The 18,798-nt window shown below is 40.8% G+C and overlaps 1 protein-coding gene across 3 annotated transcripts; it reads right to left on the minus strand.

Moving 5' to 3' along the window:
• Nucleotides 1-24: 24 nt before the first annotated feature.
• Nucleotides 25-13,954, minus strand: slco4a1 (solute carrier organic anion transporter family, member 4A1). Of its 3 annotated transcripts, XM_061272610.1 has the most exons (13): nt 13,855-13,954; nt 8,644-8,685; nt 5,497-6,561; nt 5,146-5,236; nt 4,686-4,807; nt 4,387-4,498; nt 3,475-3,629; nt 3,112-3,376; nt 2,762-2,927; nt 2,457-2,635; nt 2,249-2,313; nt 1,671-1,819; nt 25-1,580 (listed from the first exon to the last, which is right to left on the minus strand). In XM_061272610.1, the coding sequence occupies exons 3-13, from the start codon at nt 6,317-6,319 to the stop codon at nt 1,410-1,412; spliced, it is 2,298 nt and encodes a 765-aa protein (XP_061128594.1). In that variant the 5' UTR covers nt 6,320-6,561; nt 8,644-8,685; nt 13,855-13,954; the 3' UTR covers nt 25-1,409. The 3 variants fall into 3 exon arrangements, with proteins under 3 accessions (XP_061128594.1, XP_061128595.1, XP_061128593.1); XM_061272611.1 differs by lacking the exon at nt 13,855-13,954 and having other exon boundaries at nt 2,762-2,924; nt 8,644-8,773; XM_061272609.1 differs by lacking the exon at nt 13,855-13,954 and having other exon boundaries at nt 8,644-8,773.
• Between the last annotated feature and the right edge of the window lie 4,844 nt (nt 13,955-18,798).

Below are 18,798 nucleotides of genomic sequence, written 5' to 3' on the forward strand. Positions count from 1 at the left end.
AAAAAAGTAAAGAAAAACAGGCAATTTTATCTGAAGCTTTAATTATAAAACACTTGACATCTTTCAAACAGTGCATAAAAATACATTCACTCAGTTTAGCTTCCTTAAAAGAACATTTTGTACAAATAAACCAAAAAACAAAAACTTTGAAAAGCACAGCTAACACCAAGTACACCGGCAACATACAATAATAGGAAGTGCACCCATAACAACAAGAGACAACATCTTTTGTCAACAACAGTTAGATGGGGATGAAAGCAGTATTCATTGGAACATTCAACATTGATGGTGAAACAATAAATGCGGTAATCCAATACAGTTCATCGTCTATTTGGATATCTTACAAGGATAAAGCAGCTTTGGCACATTTGTTATCACATTTTGATTGCAGTTAAGAAACTCCATTACATTTTTCCTTTTTTCTTTTTAAATGTTCTTTTAAAGTGCAGGTACTTATGTGTAGGGCATCAAGGGGAACCTAATGAGCCGTTACCTCTTCAATCTGCTCAGCAGGGCAACTCAAATAAAAAAAAACAACAACTCAGAAACCAACAGTGGTTTACGACCGGAAAAAAAAAAGCTTACCTCCACGAGTTCAAATAGATATATCAAGAATGCAAATGTGCTTCTCCGTTCTGATTGTATGTTTCAACTGTTGCGGTTGCCAACTTTGCCAAACGGAAGATTACTGAAAGTGCCGAAGAAAAAAGGATTAGGACGATGCTACTGATTCCACCATTATTCTGAAAATACAGTGGCCTTGTTTGTGACTTGAAACGGTCGTAAATTGAGGCCAACTGAAATGAATGGAAAAGCGATTCATCTGTCCAAGTGTTGTTAAATGCACAACGTAGCTCTCTCCATCTGCTCATCCATGCCAAGGCCGTTCATATACAGAAAATTGTACATAAGTAGAGGTCGTTTTTCTGTGAAATCTTTGAGTATAACTTGAATTGTTTGTAAAAACGGACATTGGTAACTCAACGTTCAAATTCTGTTGCGCACGGACCCGAGACTAAATCCTCTTTCGTCCAACCACTTCCTAGGATTGGTTGTCGGCCCAAATTCATTGAATAGAAGTTGTTCACACCAAAACACAATTTTGTAGTGGCACCAAAACACAATTTTGTAGTGGAATTGTGGTGGAAAACATTTGGTGTCGCCAAGGACTTGACTTCTCTTCTCTTCTCAGCATTCATGCACTCCTCATGCTTTATATCAAAGTGAGTACACTTTCTTTGCCTTTGACTTGTCATTTAAAGATGATGTATGTCTGTGGAACTGATAACGAAGAACAGAGAGAGAAGTTTCTCTTGAATGTTGGGGAACAATAACCTCCCTATGGCTGAATGTATCAAAGAAGAAGCACCGGCCACTTAAACCAAGACTCCGCAGATGAATCGCCGGTGTCACAACCTGGCATGTGGGTTGACGATGACACCGTCTGCAGCAAGCTCTTTCACGGGAAAGTCGCTCTTGTCTCTAGTTTCATGGTCACTGCTTTCCCGGCTGCTCTGAGGTGATTCTGGAGGAGCCTTGTACAAGATGCTGGCCAGTAAGAAGAAGATTGTCCCCAAAACCTGAAAGAAACAGTGACATCACCTAAGCCACATTTCCACCAAGCAGTCTAGTTCATTATAAATCAAGAACACCGCTGAGTAAGCATTTACCTTATAAATGACCCCAGCAAGGAGCATGTATCGGCTCATGGCTGAGTTCTGATAGAGGTAGCAGGAGCCCTGCTCTCCACACTGATCTTGCCACAGTAAGCAGGAAATGTCAATCATGGAGCCAAATGCGATAGGTCCAGGAATACCCCCTGTGAGAATAGGCAAGTGACAGGTTGACAAATCAAATCAGGTTTAAACCAACCCTATAATATGTGGACACTGAACCTTAAAAAAGCAGGCAGCTTCCAAATGACTGAGCTGGTACACTGATTTGTATTAAGTAGTCGTCATGATTACCTCGGATGACCACCTCTCTTATTGTGTTTGTGCTACATTCAGCACTGATAGTATTTTCAGGTGCTGTGCTTTGACATAATAGCGCATTCAGGACGTGCAATGATTGGATTCTAAAGTAGAGCTTTCAGGACGTGCAATGATTGGATTCTAACGGCATTAAAGCAGGTTGATCGTTGCCACGACCTTGACTGAAAAGTAAATCGTACTTGGGGAACTGCAGGGAAGACCTGCTATAAATCTCCATGACTCAAAGTGAACCTGAAAACATCCATGAATCTTACCAAATGTGCGCACCACAATCCACTGGATGCCGAGCCCGAAGGATCTCTGACTGTCTGGCACACACCTAAAAGGGCACAATAGTTAGAAATATTATCACACACTCGATATCACGTTGCAGTGCAAGTATGAAAACATGGCCAATTAACGACTCAAGACAGCACTTTATGACAGTTTCCTTGTAAAGAATGCAAAATGTGACTTTGTTACCTGAGTGTGGCAGTGAGCGCCGGGATGCTGCAGAGGAAGGTGAAGAAGATGATAATGAAAAAGAATGAGAGGAAGGCTGACATGTGTTTGCATCTGCTGCCACACTTTCCCGCCACAGCGAATCCATTCTGGTCCAAAGAGGCATTAGCCACAACCACGCAGCTACATCCGGAGTACACCTAAGGCACATGCCACAGGATGCGAGATGACACACTGGTCACTTCTTCATTATCTTTAGTTTTTCTATTCATCCATCCAGAGTGGTTTGAATGAAGCTTTGAAAAGAAGAAAAAAAACACACCAACCTTTTTGCCCGTGGAGTCCTCAGTGTGGTTGACGGAGGTGCAGCCAGCATGGCAGGGCGAGTAATACATGATGTTATCAGCACCGCAGACAGGGTTGTACAACTCCCAGACACAGCTACAAGCTTCATTGCAGCTCACTGTCAAGCTCTCTGTTACAGAAGAGCTGCTGAAGGAATTAACCGGCAACCAAGATGGAACACAAAGAAAGTTAGTTGGTGCTTCCATTTCTCCTAAACTACAGTATATGGTAAAAAAGAAAATCTATTTTACTTTGACAACTTCATTTAGTCTGGCACATGTACATATATAGGGAGAATGATCCAACAGTTCCAATACATCTACAAGTTTACCTATTTCTTGGACCCAGATGACTAGGTAGAACATTGAGCTGTTTGAACTGGTCCTTGGGGCTCTTGACAGCAGACTGGTATGGTGCGGTGATTCCGGCCAATGGCACATTGGGGCAGTAGATGAGAAAGATGAAGGTGGCGATCAGACTGACCGTAGCGCAGAGCATGCAAATACGAATGATGCCTCGGCAGCGGAGCTTCAGTTTTTTTACGATATAGCCTCCCAGGAACGTGCCCCCTCCTCCCGCGGGTACCACCATGTAACCTGGAAAATATGAGCAAAGGAGGAAAAAGGATTCACTTTCATAGAATGAATGCTAGTTTGAATTTACTCCTTAACAGCGTAATATGTTCGTCACTCACCAAACCATGTGGCAGCTTCAGATGCACTGAGGCTAAACTGAGCCTCTAAGAATTTTGGACCAAATGTAGACATGCCAGCAATGAGGGTGGCCTCCGTCGCACCAGCCAAGCACAAAAACAAGAAAGGGGGATTCTTTAAGAGGAGCAGCACAGATCTGGAAAACAGGGCAAATATTTTATATTGAATATATGTATTAAGGATACAACAGTACATGGCAAAAAATTGAACTGCTCAATATGCTTTAAAGATAGGGTTAAGGTTTTAAACTATAGCGTTAGGGTTTCAAAGTAGGGTTTCCAATTGAAGTTAAGAGTTTCTGACTAAGGTTGGGTTAGGGTAAGGGGTTAGGGTCATGAGTTAGGGTTGGGGTTTAAATTGTCAAAACTATTAACTAAGGTAATCCCAGAAGCAAAATTCCGCAATAATTTGATAGGAAAACTTTTTTCTGGACGCACAAAAATGTGTCCCGAAACCATACCAAAAACCGTGGTGCAAAAACTGAGGTTCGGACCGTCCCTGTACCCCTTCCCTCGTATGTCTGTATTAGGGATGTTTGATGCCGCTTTATTTTTTTTCAGCCTGATACCGTGCAACTACTCAACTCTTGTGTACCAAAATCAAGTATCGGATACCACTAGTACTTTTGATACATAACATTTTGTTTGTTCTTTCATCTATTCGTTTAAGATACACATTTACTCGTTGAAGACACTAGAATACAAATACTAGTATTTATATTCTAGGGTCAGTAAGAGGATAACAGGATTACTCGCATAGTGAGAATAGAAAATATTCTGGGTTCATTTCTTTGGATTTTTTTGTCTGGATTTTCATCAAATAGTTGAGAAGCTTGTTCACATGTAAATATGAACATTCCCAGAATCTGTAAAGTAGAGCTACATTGAACTTACTTTGGCATGTCTTTGACTGATTTTCCAAACTGAGGGTCTGAAGCTGTGGTGTGACTGCCGTCTTTGAGCTGGTGGGCCTCAGACACCCGCATGGCCTTGTGCTCCTGAGAGCCTGGAAGAACCAAATTCAATGCCGATGTCACACGAGATAACAAAAATCTATCTCAAGAGGAAGATTATTTGAAACCAAGTATTTAGCAATTACTATTCAATTTCAATACATTTGTCATTTGTCTTAATAATATGCTACTTGCATGTTTACTGTAATTATTACGTGTGTAAATGTATTCAGTGAGTACCTGGCAGCTGTCTTGGGTAGCCCAGGATGGGGAACGCCACCAAAAGAGCTGCTGCTCCTCCTAAAAGGAAGCCGATCCACCAAGCACCAACCCACAGAGGGTTCTCTGGAGTCATGTCTGTCCTGTTGCCACACGTACACAAATTACAGTGAGTATTTCTTTCGAAAAGATGATTTTGCATTTTTGCTCATGACCAATATCAAAATGGTGGTATTGCAGGCCCAAGTGTTCCACAAAAAGGGGAGAAGTGTTTTATTCCTAAAATAATATATAGTATTATAAGAATATGCAGAGTCAGAACATTACAATATGGTTAAATACAGCAAAAAAAAGCTGATTCAAATCAAATGTATTGCAATAAACATGAAAATTGTACCAAAATACAAGTCAACTAACTCTTCCAATAACACATACACACACACGCACACACACACACACACACACACATAATCAGACTCACGTAAGGTTGATCTCAGTGTAAATGTTGAGGAAGTAACCCCCGAGTAGATAACCTGCTGCTGGACCTACAATGGCTGCAGTATAAAAGATCCCTGGGGACAAAAAGTGAAAGCATGTGTGTCACTTCAGGTACTTTCTCCTCTGTGATTTACGTGTCACTTTTCTCCAAGCTTCTTTGTTCAAAAATGGATCAGGTATCATAAAGCAGGTCACATTACAGTTTTGGTATCGGCCTCATGCAAGTTGCGATTTTGACACGGTAACTAAAACAGTCAATATTATAGAATACAGACTACATTTTCAACCACCTTGTGCTGTAAATGTTTTGAATCAATCCCAAAATGTGACTCACCAGTGTAAACAGGCCCGTAATTTGACTTGACATTTTCATCCAGGTACGTGACTCCCAGCGTGTAAAGGGGTGTCGCGCCCACACCATGGAGAAATTGTCCCAGCATGAACACAAAGCGATAGCTGGACAATCCGCCTCCCTCTTGGTACTGACAAGGGCTGGTCCGGTTGGCAGAGCACATTCCACTTTGCTTGGACAGGCTGACCTGGTAAGGTGGCGTGGTGAAGTGAGGCAAGGCGAAGATGAGAGAACCCAGAGCCATGAGAAGCACCCCCCAACCGAGCCAGCGAGGCTTGTGGCCCGTCCCGCCAAAGTAGCTGACAAAGGCCAAGCAAATACATGCCGCTATGTCGTAGGTGCTGGCAATGAGGCCCGCCTGGTAGCTTGGTAGGTCGAAGCGTCTCTCGATGGTTGTCACCACTGTGTTGATGAAGCCATTGATAATCATCCCCTGGAGGAAAGAGGCCACGCACAGGAAAAACAACACCCAACGGGGAGTGTTGAAGACTTGGATAGCTTTGGGCGTCAGAGCCCCCCAGCCGCAAAGATGATCCGAGTCTGTGGCGGATTGATTTAATCTAATCTGTGACTCTGCGCAAAGGGACGTTTGCGCCTCATAAATCTGTCCCGGAAAGCTTGAAACTCCAGTGAGAATACATGGTTGAACCGGACCATCGATGCGTCTGGGTTCCGAGTCTGTGAGGTTGTCTATGTGAGAGTCCTCAGGGCTGGGGGTGTCCAGAGAGGGACCCCTGCTCAGTGGGAGGCTACGAAGGTCAAGGAGCTCCTGCCTGGAGCTGAAGGAGGCATCGGCATTGACCATTGAGGGTCTTGGGCTGCAGATGGGGTAGGAATGTGAAAACTACTTGGAGAGGGCAATGTAAGCTACTTGTAAAACAGATTAAGGCAGCAGGCCAAATTGAAGTGTTCCAAGGTCTTAATCCAGCTGAGTCTCTGCAATTAAAAAATAGTAATTTCTTGTGTACTGTATTCCATGCATCCACCCTGCTTAGTGCTTCTTAAGGCTGCTCTGGTGCTTTATAAGGCAACACGTCTTGTGGTCTCCTACAGAGAAAAGATCACAGATGGAGGAGGATGTCAGTTTTCTGCTTAAATAGTACGACAGGAAAATACATCAGTCTGAAAAGTAGACCTGCTGACAAAGAAAAAATGTTATGTTCTTCTAGGCATGTGACTGTTGGGCATGGTATGGAGACAAATTATTTTGGAGGACACTATGGACAGCAAGAAAATAAAGCAGAAGCTAAGGAGTTGCAGTTGAGGAAACAGCTTGTGTATTTGTACACTCCTATATTGATGCAATGATTTACCTCATTGACTAATGAGATATTCTTGGAAAGCCGACTGGCCAAATACCATATTTTTCGGAATATAAGCCGTTAATTATTGCACAACCTTTGAACCCTAAGGTGTATAGTCCAGTGCAGTTTATCTATGCATTTGTACATATTCTCTTATATACAAACATTAAACACCTGCGGTTTATAGTACAGTGTGCCTTATATAGGAACAAAACAGGATTTTCCCCTAATTTCAGCTGGTGTGGCTTACCTCATATTTACTTGATTGCACTCTACCTACTGCTCAGTATTACTTTTTACTCTGCACTTTACTGCTTTTTGCATTTCTGGTTGGATGTCAAAGTTCTTTTTGCTGTACTGTACTTGTGCTGTACATTGACAATAAATTTGAATCTAATCTAATATCACAAACAGTATATACAGTACATGGATAGCGCAAAGCATTTGCTTATATTAGATACATTTTCCTATTTGCCCCTCAAATGCATCCATGTTTGTCAGATATATTTTTTCTTTTTTTAAAGCAAAATAGGCCATCATTCAGTGTTCTATAGTTTTAAGTAACTGCTGCATTCTTGATGTTTTCAAAAATAAAGCCCTCATGAAAAATAAACATTATATAGTTCTGGTGAAAAATGTCATGGTAAAATTCACAAATAAGAAAATATTCAAAAAATTAAAGAACAGAGAAGTTCATATTATTTTATCCACAAATAACTCTGGTTAGATCTTTCTTTTTTTAAGCAGAATCGATTTAGGAATCAGAAATGAACTGATAACTGGAATCGGAACCGGACTCGTGCAAATGTAAACGATGCCCAACCTGAATCAAGAGTTAATAAGACTCTTTAGTCACATGAAACCATCGCCACAATATTACATGACAGTACAAAAAGACTTGTCCAAATGTTTGTATTAGGTAAACAAACTAACCAGACTGATAAAAGGGACCATAGCCGTGTCTTGAAGACATTTTGTCCAGTTAAAACTTTGTTTTAGTCTAAAAACAGTATCCTCGTGGACAGTTTGAAAACCAAAATGGGGGCTATAGCAAAACATTGTGATGCAAAAAAGAAATACTCTTCCAATGAAACACAGAAGAACATTACCACAAGGATGTGAAGGAAAGTACATGTGTTGTAATAAAAATATGACTTAAGTAATGAGTAAATATTTACAACAATTTCTAGGGAAATTTTGCTTTGTTACCAGATACCGCGTGACTTTTGATAGTTATATTGAAGTAACAATGAAACACTTTTCTCTCTGTTGAAATAAAAAAAATTCTGGGGCCTCTACATGATACTTTGTTTTGCTCCTACAAAAGTAAAATGTGACAATGCATTTTATTATTTTTTAAACAGCAGTCTTTACATGTCCATGGAAAAAAGAAATGCTCCAAAAAGAGGCTAACTGTCGTGTCTACTGCTTGCCCTATTTAGGGGTTGTGAAGAGCTGGAGCCTATCCGAGCTGATTTGAAGCCAACAGGCTGACTCTGGTCGCCAGTTCCATCACAGGGTGCACAAAGAGACCATAGCCATGCATTCCCATTTCACACCATCACAAATTGGAACTGAGCCCAAGCTGCTTGCATGCTGAGCCTCAACAGCACACCATCAGTGATGGCAAGATACACGTGAGCGTTATTTAACACATACAATTAAGCCAAACTGTATAGGCCGAGTTGTTAACTTCAAAGAGTATTCTTATGATTCAAAGTTATGCATATTGTTTTCAGTAAATATATAAAAATAATTGTTTTGAGTGTCCTGAAAAACACCATGATTCGATTATGATAAAATATTGTGTCTTACAGCCCCTTACCTTTACATGTCCATGTCACTCTCAAAAGGTCTTGAATAGGGTCTGGTAAAATAGAATAGAAATGATGAAAGTGAAACAAGTTCTAAAAGCATGCAAACTCAGAAAGCCTCTTATAGGGGAGTGCAGGAAACACATTAGGACACACCCACGGGGGGAGGGCCGTGCTCACTCTGATGCTACATAATCCATTGCACGATAGAAATATACTGCTGGTACTGCTCTGAAGGCCCAACGTGATTCAATCCACCACTACACATTGACTCGTCCATTTTCTGTGCTGCTCATGCTCACTATGGTCACAAGTGAGCTGGAGCCTATCCCAGTTAACTTTCGGCAAAATGAAGGCGACACTGTTCACCAGTCAGCATTCTACCGTTCACACTGTCACTGAGTGGAAACTGAAACCAGGCCAATGTACACCTACACCATCAGCAACTAAAGATGACACATTCACATCGTTTTCATTTGCTTTAGTTCCTCAGGGGGTCTTCCCTGCTCTGTGGTGAACAAAAGTTTCTGAAGTAGCAAGGAAATGCTCTGAGGTTGTGCTTTTCAGGAGAGCAGCAAATTCAGTCAGGCTCCATTCACAGTACTGTACGTCTAAACATTCACATTGGATTTTATTTTTATTTTTATAATGTGCTGTTGTACGGAAGAGGATTAGGGCCAGTGAAGAAAAAAAAAACGAGGGGTGACAGGATTCTGACTTTTTTTCTCAGAATTCTGACTTTAAAGTGGGAATTCTGACTTTATTCTCAGAATTCTGACTTTATTCTCAGAATTCTGAGAATAAAGTCAGAATTCCGACTTTAAAGTCAGAATTCTGAGAATAAAGTCAGAATTCTGAGTTTAAAGTCAGAAATTGGGAATTCTGACTTTAAAGTCAGAATTCTGACTTTATTCTCAGAATTCTGACTTTAAAGTGGGAATTCTGACTTTAAAGTCAGAATTCTGAGAAAAAAAGTCAGAATTCTGTCACCCCTCGTTTTTTTTTTTCTTCACTGGCCCTAATCCTCTTCCGTACAACAGCACATTATAAAAATAAAAATAAAATCCAATGTGAATGTTTAGACGTACAGTACTGTGAATGGAGCCTGACTGAATTTGCTGCTCTCCTGAAAAGCACAACCTCAGAGCATTTCCTTGCTACTTCAGAAACTTTTGTTCACCACAGAGCAGGGAAGACCCCCTGAGGAACTAAAGCAAATGAAAACGATGTGAATGTGTCATCTTTAGTTGCTGATGGTGTAGGTGTACATTGGCCTGGTTTCAGTTTCCACTCAGTGACAGTGTGAACGGTAGAATGCTGACTGGTGAACAGTGTCGCCTTCATTTTGCCGAAAGTTAACTGGGATAGGCTCCAGCTCACTTGTGACCATAGTGAGCATGAGCAGCACAGAAAATGGACGAGTCAATGTGTAGTGGTGGATTGAATCACGTTGGGCCTTCAGAGCAGTACCAGCAGTATATTTCTATCGTGCAATGGATTATGTAGCATCAGAGTGAGCACGGCCCTCCCCCCGTGGGTGTGTCCTAATGACTGAGACTTTATTCTCAGAATTCTGACTTTTTCTGAGAATAAAGTCAGAATTCCCACTTTAAAGTCAGAATTCTGAGAATAAAGTCAGAATCCTTTCACCCCTCGTTTTTTTTTTCTTCACTGGCCCTAATCCTCTTCCGTAGTTGATGGACAGAGCGGAGGATCCCATTAAATAAAGACACTCTAGTGTCATTTGTAGTTTAGTCACCAAGAATGTGTTTCCACTATTTTCATTTATGATTGTTTCATCTTTTTTTGCATCTCAAATCAACCTCGATGAACGAGCCAAATTTTACAAGTCAGGTAGATCTTGAGTCTAAAAAGAGCATAGATTTCAAGGTTGAGGCACACTTATACAGCCCAATAATTTCTGTAAATGTAAACATGTTGCTTTATCAAACCATCCAGTTCCTACACTGCTTATCTTCTCGAGAGTTACGGCTGAGGTACAGTCCATCCTATTAGATAAAACTTAAGACTACACCCCACAGTAGACTGGTCGCCAGTCATTCACGAGGTATTTATAGCGTCCCTTTGCCCAACCATTCACACTCAAAACTGTCGCGGAGAGAGCGGAAACTGAAGCTGAGTGAACCATAGCACCGTTGTCACTGACTGCAAGTTGCTTTCTATTTATCTCAAATTGTTGGCAGGTATTGAGATATCAATAGCATCATGTTTAGTGTTTCCTTAATCCATTGAGGCTTTTTTTTCTTTTCTTAATGTGATGTTACCCTATGACACTGTATATTTGGTTATATTAACTACAATATCAGTAGACCATTGCGTTGATGCTGAAATGTTACTTTCCGTTTGAGTGGTGTGTGTGGTCAGTTTTGATATGAGTTTTATGAGGGGTGTGTGCGCGTGTATGCAATAACGCTGACTTTCTTGTTAGTTTCCTATTCTGAGTCACTTCCGTATGTAGGCTGAAAAAACTACCCTAAAAGTTTCTTCCATAGAAAGTAAGAATAAAAAATAAGCAGAATACTGTACCTTAATTTTGAACTTTGTGTCTCACTGCCAGACTTTTCTTTTGTATTTGTATCCAGTGCTTTGTTCGAGTTGCGGTTGTTAATAAAACGAGTTGTTCTATCTGATTTTGTTGTTTGCACTTCCTAGTCCACTTTGACAAAGGAATGCCATTCATTCCCCCCTGTAATTACATAGTTTAGATATTTATTCAGTTTTTTTCATGCAGATATTATCGCTCATGAAATGCATGTAAAATTTGTCTGCTCTTCACTATTTGGTCTTTGTTGTCACGATTCGTCCCCTGTTGCTTTATTATGTCTGTTACCATGGTTTCTGTTTGCGTCACCCCTCCCCTCCTGTGTCACCTCAATCCATGTAACCAGAGTCACCTGCCTCTTGTTACCTGTTTTGTATTTAAATCCTGTCGGCCCCCACATCTTTTGGATCATTGAAGTCGTCACGTCTGTTGTCGGCATGTCTTGATGTCGGCACGGCTGTAGTCTTCTTGTCTCACGTACCGGTCAGTCAGTCCATTTATTGTTTTGTTAAGTTGTCTCAGTTTGCCGTTTTGAGTTTCCTCAATAAACCCTGGTCTAAGATGCATTTGGTCGCCCTGCTCCATCCGTTCTATGACATTTGTCTGCTTTGTGTTGTTTGTCATACTGAAGTCATGTGTTGTTTTTTGCCATGCTCCCCCTCAAGTAATGAGTTCTTGCATTTGTATTATGTTATGTTACTCTTTGCGAACCAACATTCTCACTTAAGATGGAAAAGCTGTCGAGTATTAAATAATCCTCCCTGACCCTCCAAGCACATCTGATTACTAGTCAGATGTTGCGTAATCTTACACTGAGCTCAAATCAGTCCAGAGTATTTCAGATACTTTGTTTTATAACATTTTATATCGCAAAAAATCATTAGGATCTTATTACAAAAGATACTTCACTGTGTGTCAAGGGAAGCATTTGTGACCTGACTTTGACAACCTTTAAAATGACAATTTAAAGTGTATTACTGCTTTTTTGTGTGTGACTGTCTTAATATTAACTATTGACTAAACACTTGTCGAACAGCGTCAATTGCTTTCAACACAAAACTGTTGAGGGTAGTGTGAAACATCACACCATGCTTGTCCCATTGGTTACAGCTCAGAAACTATCCTTAAAGGCGAAATATCGGAGGGAAGTCTTTGCCCCTGCATTGCACCTTCTCAGTGCGGTAAAAATTGAACAGCAATAGGCATTGTGAAAGGAGTGCGTGGCAGTTGACACCTCATCTGTTTCTTCTGTGAATTGGGTCACACAATCATCCAAATTAAGCAGCATTTATTGTGATAACAGTGCTTGAGACATTTTTGCAGTGGTTCTTTACAGTTTGTGCCAACTATAAAGATACTTAGCTCTCAAAGTAAAATGACCAACGTTAAAATACAGTAGTGTGGAAGGGGCTAAGTGTTCATCCAAAATGAGACTGTTTTATTGCCTTAAAGTATACTTAGACTGCTGAATAGTTTAGCAGTTTGTATTTTCCTAAATATACTAAAACTATTTCAAAATGTGTTTAATTAAAATTGTATTTCACATGCATTACGTTCCGTTGTTTCAAATATATTAAACTATAACGCAAAATACAGTTGAAACTTATTTGGAGAGAGACTGCCATGTACCACAAGAGGGAGCCCAATTTTCAGAACCATTGCTCTACAGTTGATCTTTTTTCTTTCTGTCCTTCCTGTTGACTGCTGATGCTATTGGTGTGAGAGCACACAATACAATGGAGCAGTTTGATGTGCACATGTTGAAGTGGAGCAACATTTTTAGGCACACTAACCTTTGATCAATTCAAGCTTGGACTAGAACCCTCATTTCTCCTAAATAATTCCCTCTTCCACAATTGTATGCTTCCAACTTTATAAGAACCGTCTGGGAATGGCTCTTTTGTTCTCCAATACACAAAGCAAGCTCAAAATATGCAGTTTTATGAGTTTGTTGTGGAAGAACAAACTCAATCATGACATACATTTGGGATCGACCACAAGAAAGATTGGGACAGAGCCTGCAGAGTCTCTGATGACATCTGTCAGACTGTCACCTCATAATTGGTCGATCTTGATCTGTCTTATCTTTCCATCATGCATCCATCGATTAATTTATCCAGATAATAATGATGCTCTGAGGTGATATGCACATCCTAACAATCGTCATTATGAACTGAAATTTTGTGCACTGCTGAAACAGGTGAAGTAAACATGATCATCTGAGTCTAGGTGCACCTCCCCCCCCCCCCCCCCCCCCCCCTGCAAGGAGGGAACCACCCTCGCGTCTTTTGCCATGCGGTGACAAATATAACATGAATAAAACCACGCAATGATGGTTATTCTGCCCCGTCAGAGATAAGACAGATACTAGAAAAGGCTGCGTTATAATAAAATCTTCGCAATAGGAGACATCAAGGAAGCATCAGGATGGAAGATGTATGTTGCTGTGTGTTTATGACGCTCATTTTGCAAAGCACGGCAAATCGGTGGTTTACAAAACACCCCTTTTGTTCAGTGTTGTCGCAAAACCTGGTGCAGGTTGCGTGTTTGAGGCATGTCTGGTGCGTGTATGACATGGTCTGCGCACTTCTCCGCAACATCCGCATCCCCCTTCGCTCCCATCCCCCCCAAAATAAAAAATAATACGGACAGCGCTTACCTTGAAAAGACACTCCATACACCCTCCCTCGCGTCACCAAGTCTGGTTTCCTGAGTGTGTGACGGTGCAAGTGCTGCATGCTGACGTTCTGAGCACGCTGCTGCCTTGTGGAAGTGTCATGGCGAGATACAGTGACATCAACCGTGAAACTGCAAAAGTGCAGTACTGTACTGTGCTGTGCTTATGTTGCAAAAAATATTTAATTAATTTTAATATAGTAATACGATTCAGTGGCGCAACCCTAATCACAGAGATTAGGTCCAACACAGTCCAGATCAGCCTCTGACATCCCCCCCGCCCCCCTCCCACACACACGCAGAGTGGAAAAAATGAAAAAAAAAATACTACAACACCCTCAAACACCTGCTTATTCCTCCTCTCATTTGGTGACGCCACAAATTGAGGTTCCGCAGCCACTACTCCCGCCCCATCACGCAGACTGAACGCACGCTCACTTTATCATAGCAGGTGTCCCAGCAATACCCCTTGCAACGAGGTAGTCATTGCTGTTTGGTGTAAATGATTAAATTCCCAGATGTCTATAATTAACTGGAACGCTATAAATAGCATGATACAGCTCCTTAAAGTTTTCAAACTTTTCATCTGGTTTACTGTGAATTGAAGTATGAGCTTCTATTAGGTGTTGTATGAGCATTTGACCAGTAGAGGGTAGTAAAAGACTACATAACAACAACCATTTTGTGCCCTTCAATCTGAACATCCATCCATCCATTCTCAACACCGTTTATCCTGTACACTGCACAGGGTCGCGAGGGGTAGCTGACATCCGGAGAAAGGTAGATCACACCTTGAACTGGTTGCCAGCCAATCGCACGAACAACCTTTGGTACTCACACCTAAGGGGAATTTGGAGTGGTCAACTGGACTACCATGCATGTCTTGTGAAAGGAAACCAGTGTACGCAGGCACGGGGAGAACATGCAAACTCCACAACATTTTATTATTGTACATATAGAGCCTTTTATTGTACAGGAGAGACATAGCAGCAATAGGCGTCACTGATTTCAAAATGTTGCCTGACTGACTGCTCAGGGGCAAGATGTCAATCACCCGGAGTGGAAGCTGGAGGGTCGAAATGGGGTTTTAAACTAGGGATAAGGTCTCATGTAGGTTTGTAACCTAGGGAACTTCTTTGTTCTCTCTCTATGGTGAAAATGTATGTACTATAAGTTATAGTCTATAACAAACGTATGCATAATAATTGATTTGCCTAAGTTGAATTTTTGACCTTCAGACAAGCATCGGCTTTGTTTGAAATTTATCTACAGTAAACGTTTTTTTTTTTTTTCCAAAACATGCATGGCCTATATGAAAGTGCAGTGGCTGTCACCATAATTTGGCAGTATTTCAAAAGGTGTGTTTTTTTTATTGCTGATTGTGAGTTGGCTAAAGTGAAGCTCATTTGAAAAATATTATTATTATTATTATTTTGTCACTGCATGCTTGACATCCTCATGAGGAACAAGGCAGGCCTAATGCATAAAATCTGAATTCATCTGAAGTCATTGTTATTGTGAAATGCAGGAGGGCAAAGTTTACGGTGTATGTTTGTTTGTTTCGGCTTGTACATTGTCACCATTCATCACAATTTCATCCCATGCAGTGCTAACACATGACTTGCCAGCGTGCTTTCTGAGAAGGCCTTCCATGTGCATTATACGACGGTAATAATATGCCACGTAAAAATGAAGTATTACTTGGAGCTGAATGATGCTCCATGAAGAATTCTGTTTGGTACTGATAGATACCTCAGCCTGTAGATGCAGGCATCTGTCGCCCTTTATAGGGCCACTTTTGTGAGAGTTGAGTGATGTTTCATTAAATGAAATGATACTGTGATAAGTGATAAATGCTGTGTGTAGAGACGCGTATGTCTCCTGTACCTCATCGGATGCTTGATGTCACTCTCCAAGCATCATGTTTAGCTTCTTATGAAACACAAGAGGGCACTCTGCTCTATATAGTGAAACCTCTGAAACAGCAGGCCCACACACAAACACACAGCTTCAGGAATTGTTCGTGACCACAGTGACGACATGCAACGTACATAATGATCTTGCAGCGCTCCCACGTGTTAAATTCGGAAATTTGCGTGGCTGCTCAGCCATCAAATAGGAAATTATGCAACCGAGTAAACCTTTTCAAATCCTTTTTCAAAATTGTGTCTGCAAGCAGTTCTGATTTTTGGGGGAATGTGACTTCTCAATCAGGCTAATTTTTATATTTCCATTTTTGGTTTTCGGGGGGGAAAGGGATGAACAAGCCCCTCTGTTCCTCTGTTCCCCTCATGGTAAAAAAAAATAAAAAATGAAGCCATATTAACCAATGGCCCTGCAGTAGCGGTGCATACGGTCAGCAAATGACTTGAGATAGGACTGCCCCCTCAAAACAGAGTAACTGTAAATTTTTACTCTGTTGATTTATTCTATTTTCTTCTTTTGCCAGTTTGTTTTTACTGGAACGCGTGCCTACATGAAAAGAAAACACATCCTAGCAGCCTTAAAGCTGCTCTGCAGTACCAATAACTAGACAAACATGCAACTGACGCAAACAAGACAAGCCTCCACTCAAAAAAGTTTCTTTGTTGTCTACTGCTCATTGGATAAAAAACATGAAAACAAACTATAAGTAAAGTGAATGAGCTGAATGCAACACACACACACACACACAGGGTGAAAACTACACTTTTGCGTGATCATGCAGTGGTTTGAGAAGCTTGCAATTGTGCTGAGTGGAGGGATCCTGACGTTGGGGACCTTCGCATTCATCACACTCAGTCATACACACTGCAGTAGCCCCGAGGCCTGATCCGCTTTAATTATGAGTCACCCAGCTAATCAATAGCAAGAAGAAGAATTCCATTTCAACACCCAATATGCATTTATGCCGATGTCAGATTTAAACGACTTGAACCTTGATTACCCTCATATTGTGCTTGTATATTTATAACTGTGTGATCTATAAGGTGCTTGAATGTGCGCTGGCATTATTTCAGTCAGAGCGAGCAGCATTGATGGCTCATCTTGCATATTACTGGAAGCGAATCTTACAGCGACGCAAGAACATTTATAATATAAGATAAGAATGGATTTCTCAACTTATTTCATTTCTCTGTAAATACATTCACCCACAGGCCACTGTACAGAACATTTTTATTTGTGTGTGTGTGTTTTGGGGCCTTCATACACAATTGTATTATGACACCTGCTTCTATTTTGCATAAATCTAAGGAGTTCTGGTAAAAAAAATGAACTTGGACCCAATTACTGCTGACATCACATATTGGTAAAAAACAAGAGATTTCCCGTCTTATTACAATTAAAATTTGATGAGACTGGTAGAGACATAATATAATTAGAATTATGGGCAATTTAAAGTATTGAAGTTAACATAAACTAGTTGTAGAATCCTACACTCTGCACATTATTTCATTTAGGTACAGCGGCATCAGGCGGTTCTTCATCTTCAAGGGAAAAACAATCGAAATATTGTTCTCTGGTCTGACCTTTGACACTAACCGCCTGAAAGATAATATGTCAGCTTGCTTTTTAAAAGCGTAGGAGTCCGAAAATGGAGACAAGTACTTTTGATTAAACGTCAGAAGACCAAGTTGGTCCAAGTAAAATTAATCTGTTGGAGCATGAAGAACATAACCTGGACGTGCATCATTAGCTTGGTGCTAACACAGCGAGAGTTGGCTCCATAATTTATTCTATCCACAAGGATTATTATTCTAGATTGAAATGGATGTGATCCTGAATTGCTCTGCACCAGTGTGTAACATGAGTGATGAGGTCGGCGTGTGTGTGTAAAGTGAGGGTTGCATTGGACATGCGGATTTCAGAGAGGGTCAACGCCACTTGTCGACAATGTGAATGAAAACTGCTGAAAGTGTTATCGCTACTCTCAGGGAGATTCTCAATCACTTTACTCGAGCCATATGTCCACAGTTTGGTTTGGTACAGTAAACACTGATTTGGCCTCCTTCTTGTCTTCTTTAGATGTTCAGGCAAGGTGGTCCATAATATGTGACGTACGGTAACTAAAGAATTAGTTCCACCTCTGACTGCACTGCATTATTGATTGGAATCAAGAATAAAAGTAGACACTAATACAAAGGACAAGTGTGAGCCTCAATGCATTCCAATGGTTACAAGGAATTAATAGTTCTCCATCAATCTATTATTGGGCAGCCATATGTCCGTATGTCTTGGTAATGTCTACTGTTTGTTGGAGTACATGGAATACTGTCGACTATCATGTTTTAACATGTTTTATTTATGTACATTATTTATGTCTTTGTTTATTGTACAGATCTAGCCTCAGCCACTTAAGCACCTTCTGCCCTGGTAACTGCAGCACAATAGTTAAAGAACTCGATGGGTCACATTATCTTTATTTGCTGGCCTAATTGTCAGTAGTCTTAAATGGAACTGAACAGAATTAAAGACTAAGAGACACCGGCACACTAATGCAGAGATATGAGTGGGTGGAGGCAAAGTAGAGAGAATATGTCAGGAAGTGACCAAGCCCAAAGTTAGAGAGTTAGTTAAATGACACAGAGTCATCAGGAAATATGGGACCACTAAAACACGTTCAATGATTTATTAAAAGGCTCATGTATGACTAGCATGAAGTATATCACACTGAAATCCACCTCTCTCAACTGTACTGGGATTAGGCAATGCAATAACTTGAGTAGGTTTCCAAATATTAACTCAGCACTATCATTCTCATTTGCCCAGCAATAGAACAAAACGCCTTCTTTTCTCTTCATGCGTGCTTAAAACTAGTGTCAGGGTCTCAAACAAGGAATAGGGTTTCAAACTAGGGTTTCAAACTCGGGTCAGGGTTTCAAACTAGTGTTAGGGATTCAAACTAGGGTTTCAAACTAGGGTTAGAGTTTTAAACTAGGGTTAGCGT

This window comes from Syngnathus typhle, linkage group LG2 (genome assembly GCF_033458585.1).
Source record: "Syngnathus typhle isolate RoL2023-S1 ecotype Sweden linkage group LG2, RoL_Styp_1.0, whole genome shotgun sequence".
Classification (NCBI taxonomy): Eukaryota; Metazoa; Chordata; class Actinopteri; order Syngnathiformes; family Syngnathidae; genus Syngnathus; species Syngnathus typhle.

Excerpts from the sequence above, each read along its gene's own strand:
- slco4a1 (XM_061272610.1), bottom strand. The coding sequence starts at position 6,319 with ATGGTCAATGCCGATGCCTCCTTCAGCTCCAGGCAGGAGCTCCTTGAC. Across the intron at positions 5,237-5,496 it reads TTACGGGCCTGTTTACACTG|GGATCTTTTATACTGCAGCC; the intron begins GTGAGTCACATT and ends TTTTGTCCCCAG. Across the intron at positions 2,928-3,111 it reads CATCTGGGTCCAAGAAATAG|CAGCTCTTCTGTAACAGAGA; the intron begins GTAAACTTGTAG and ends TAATTCCTTCAG.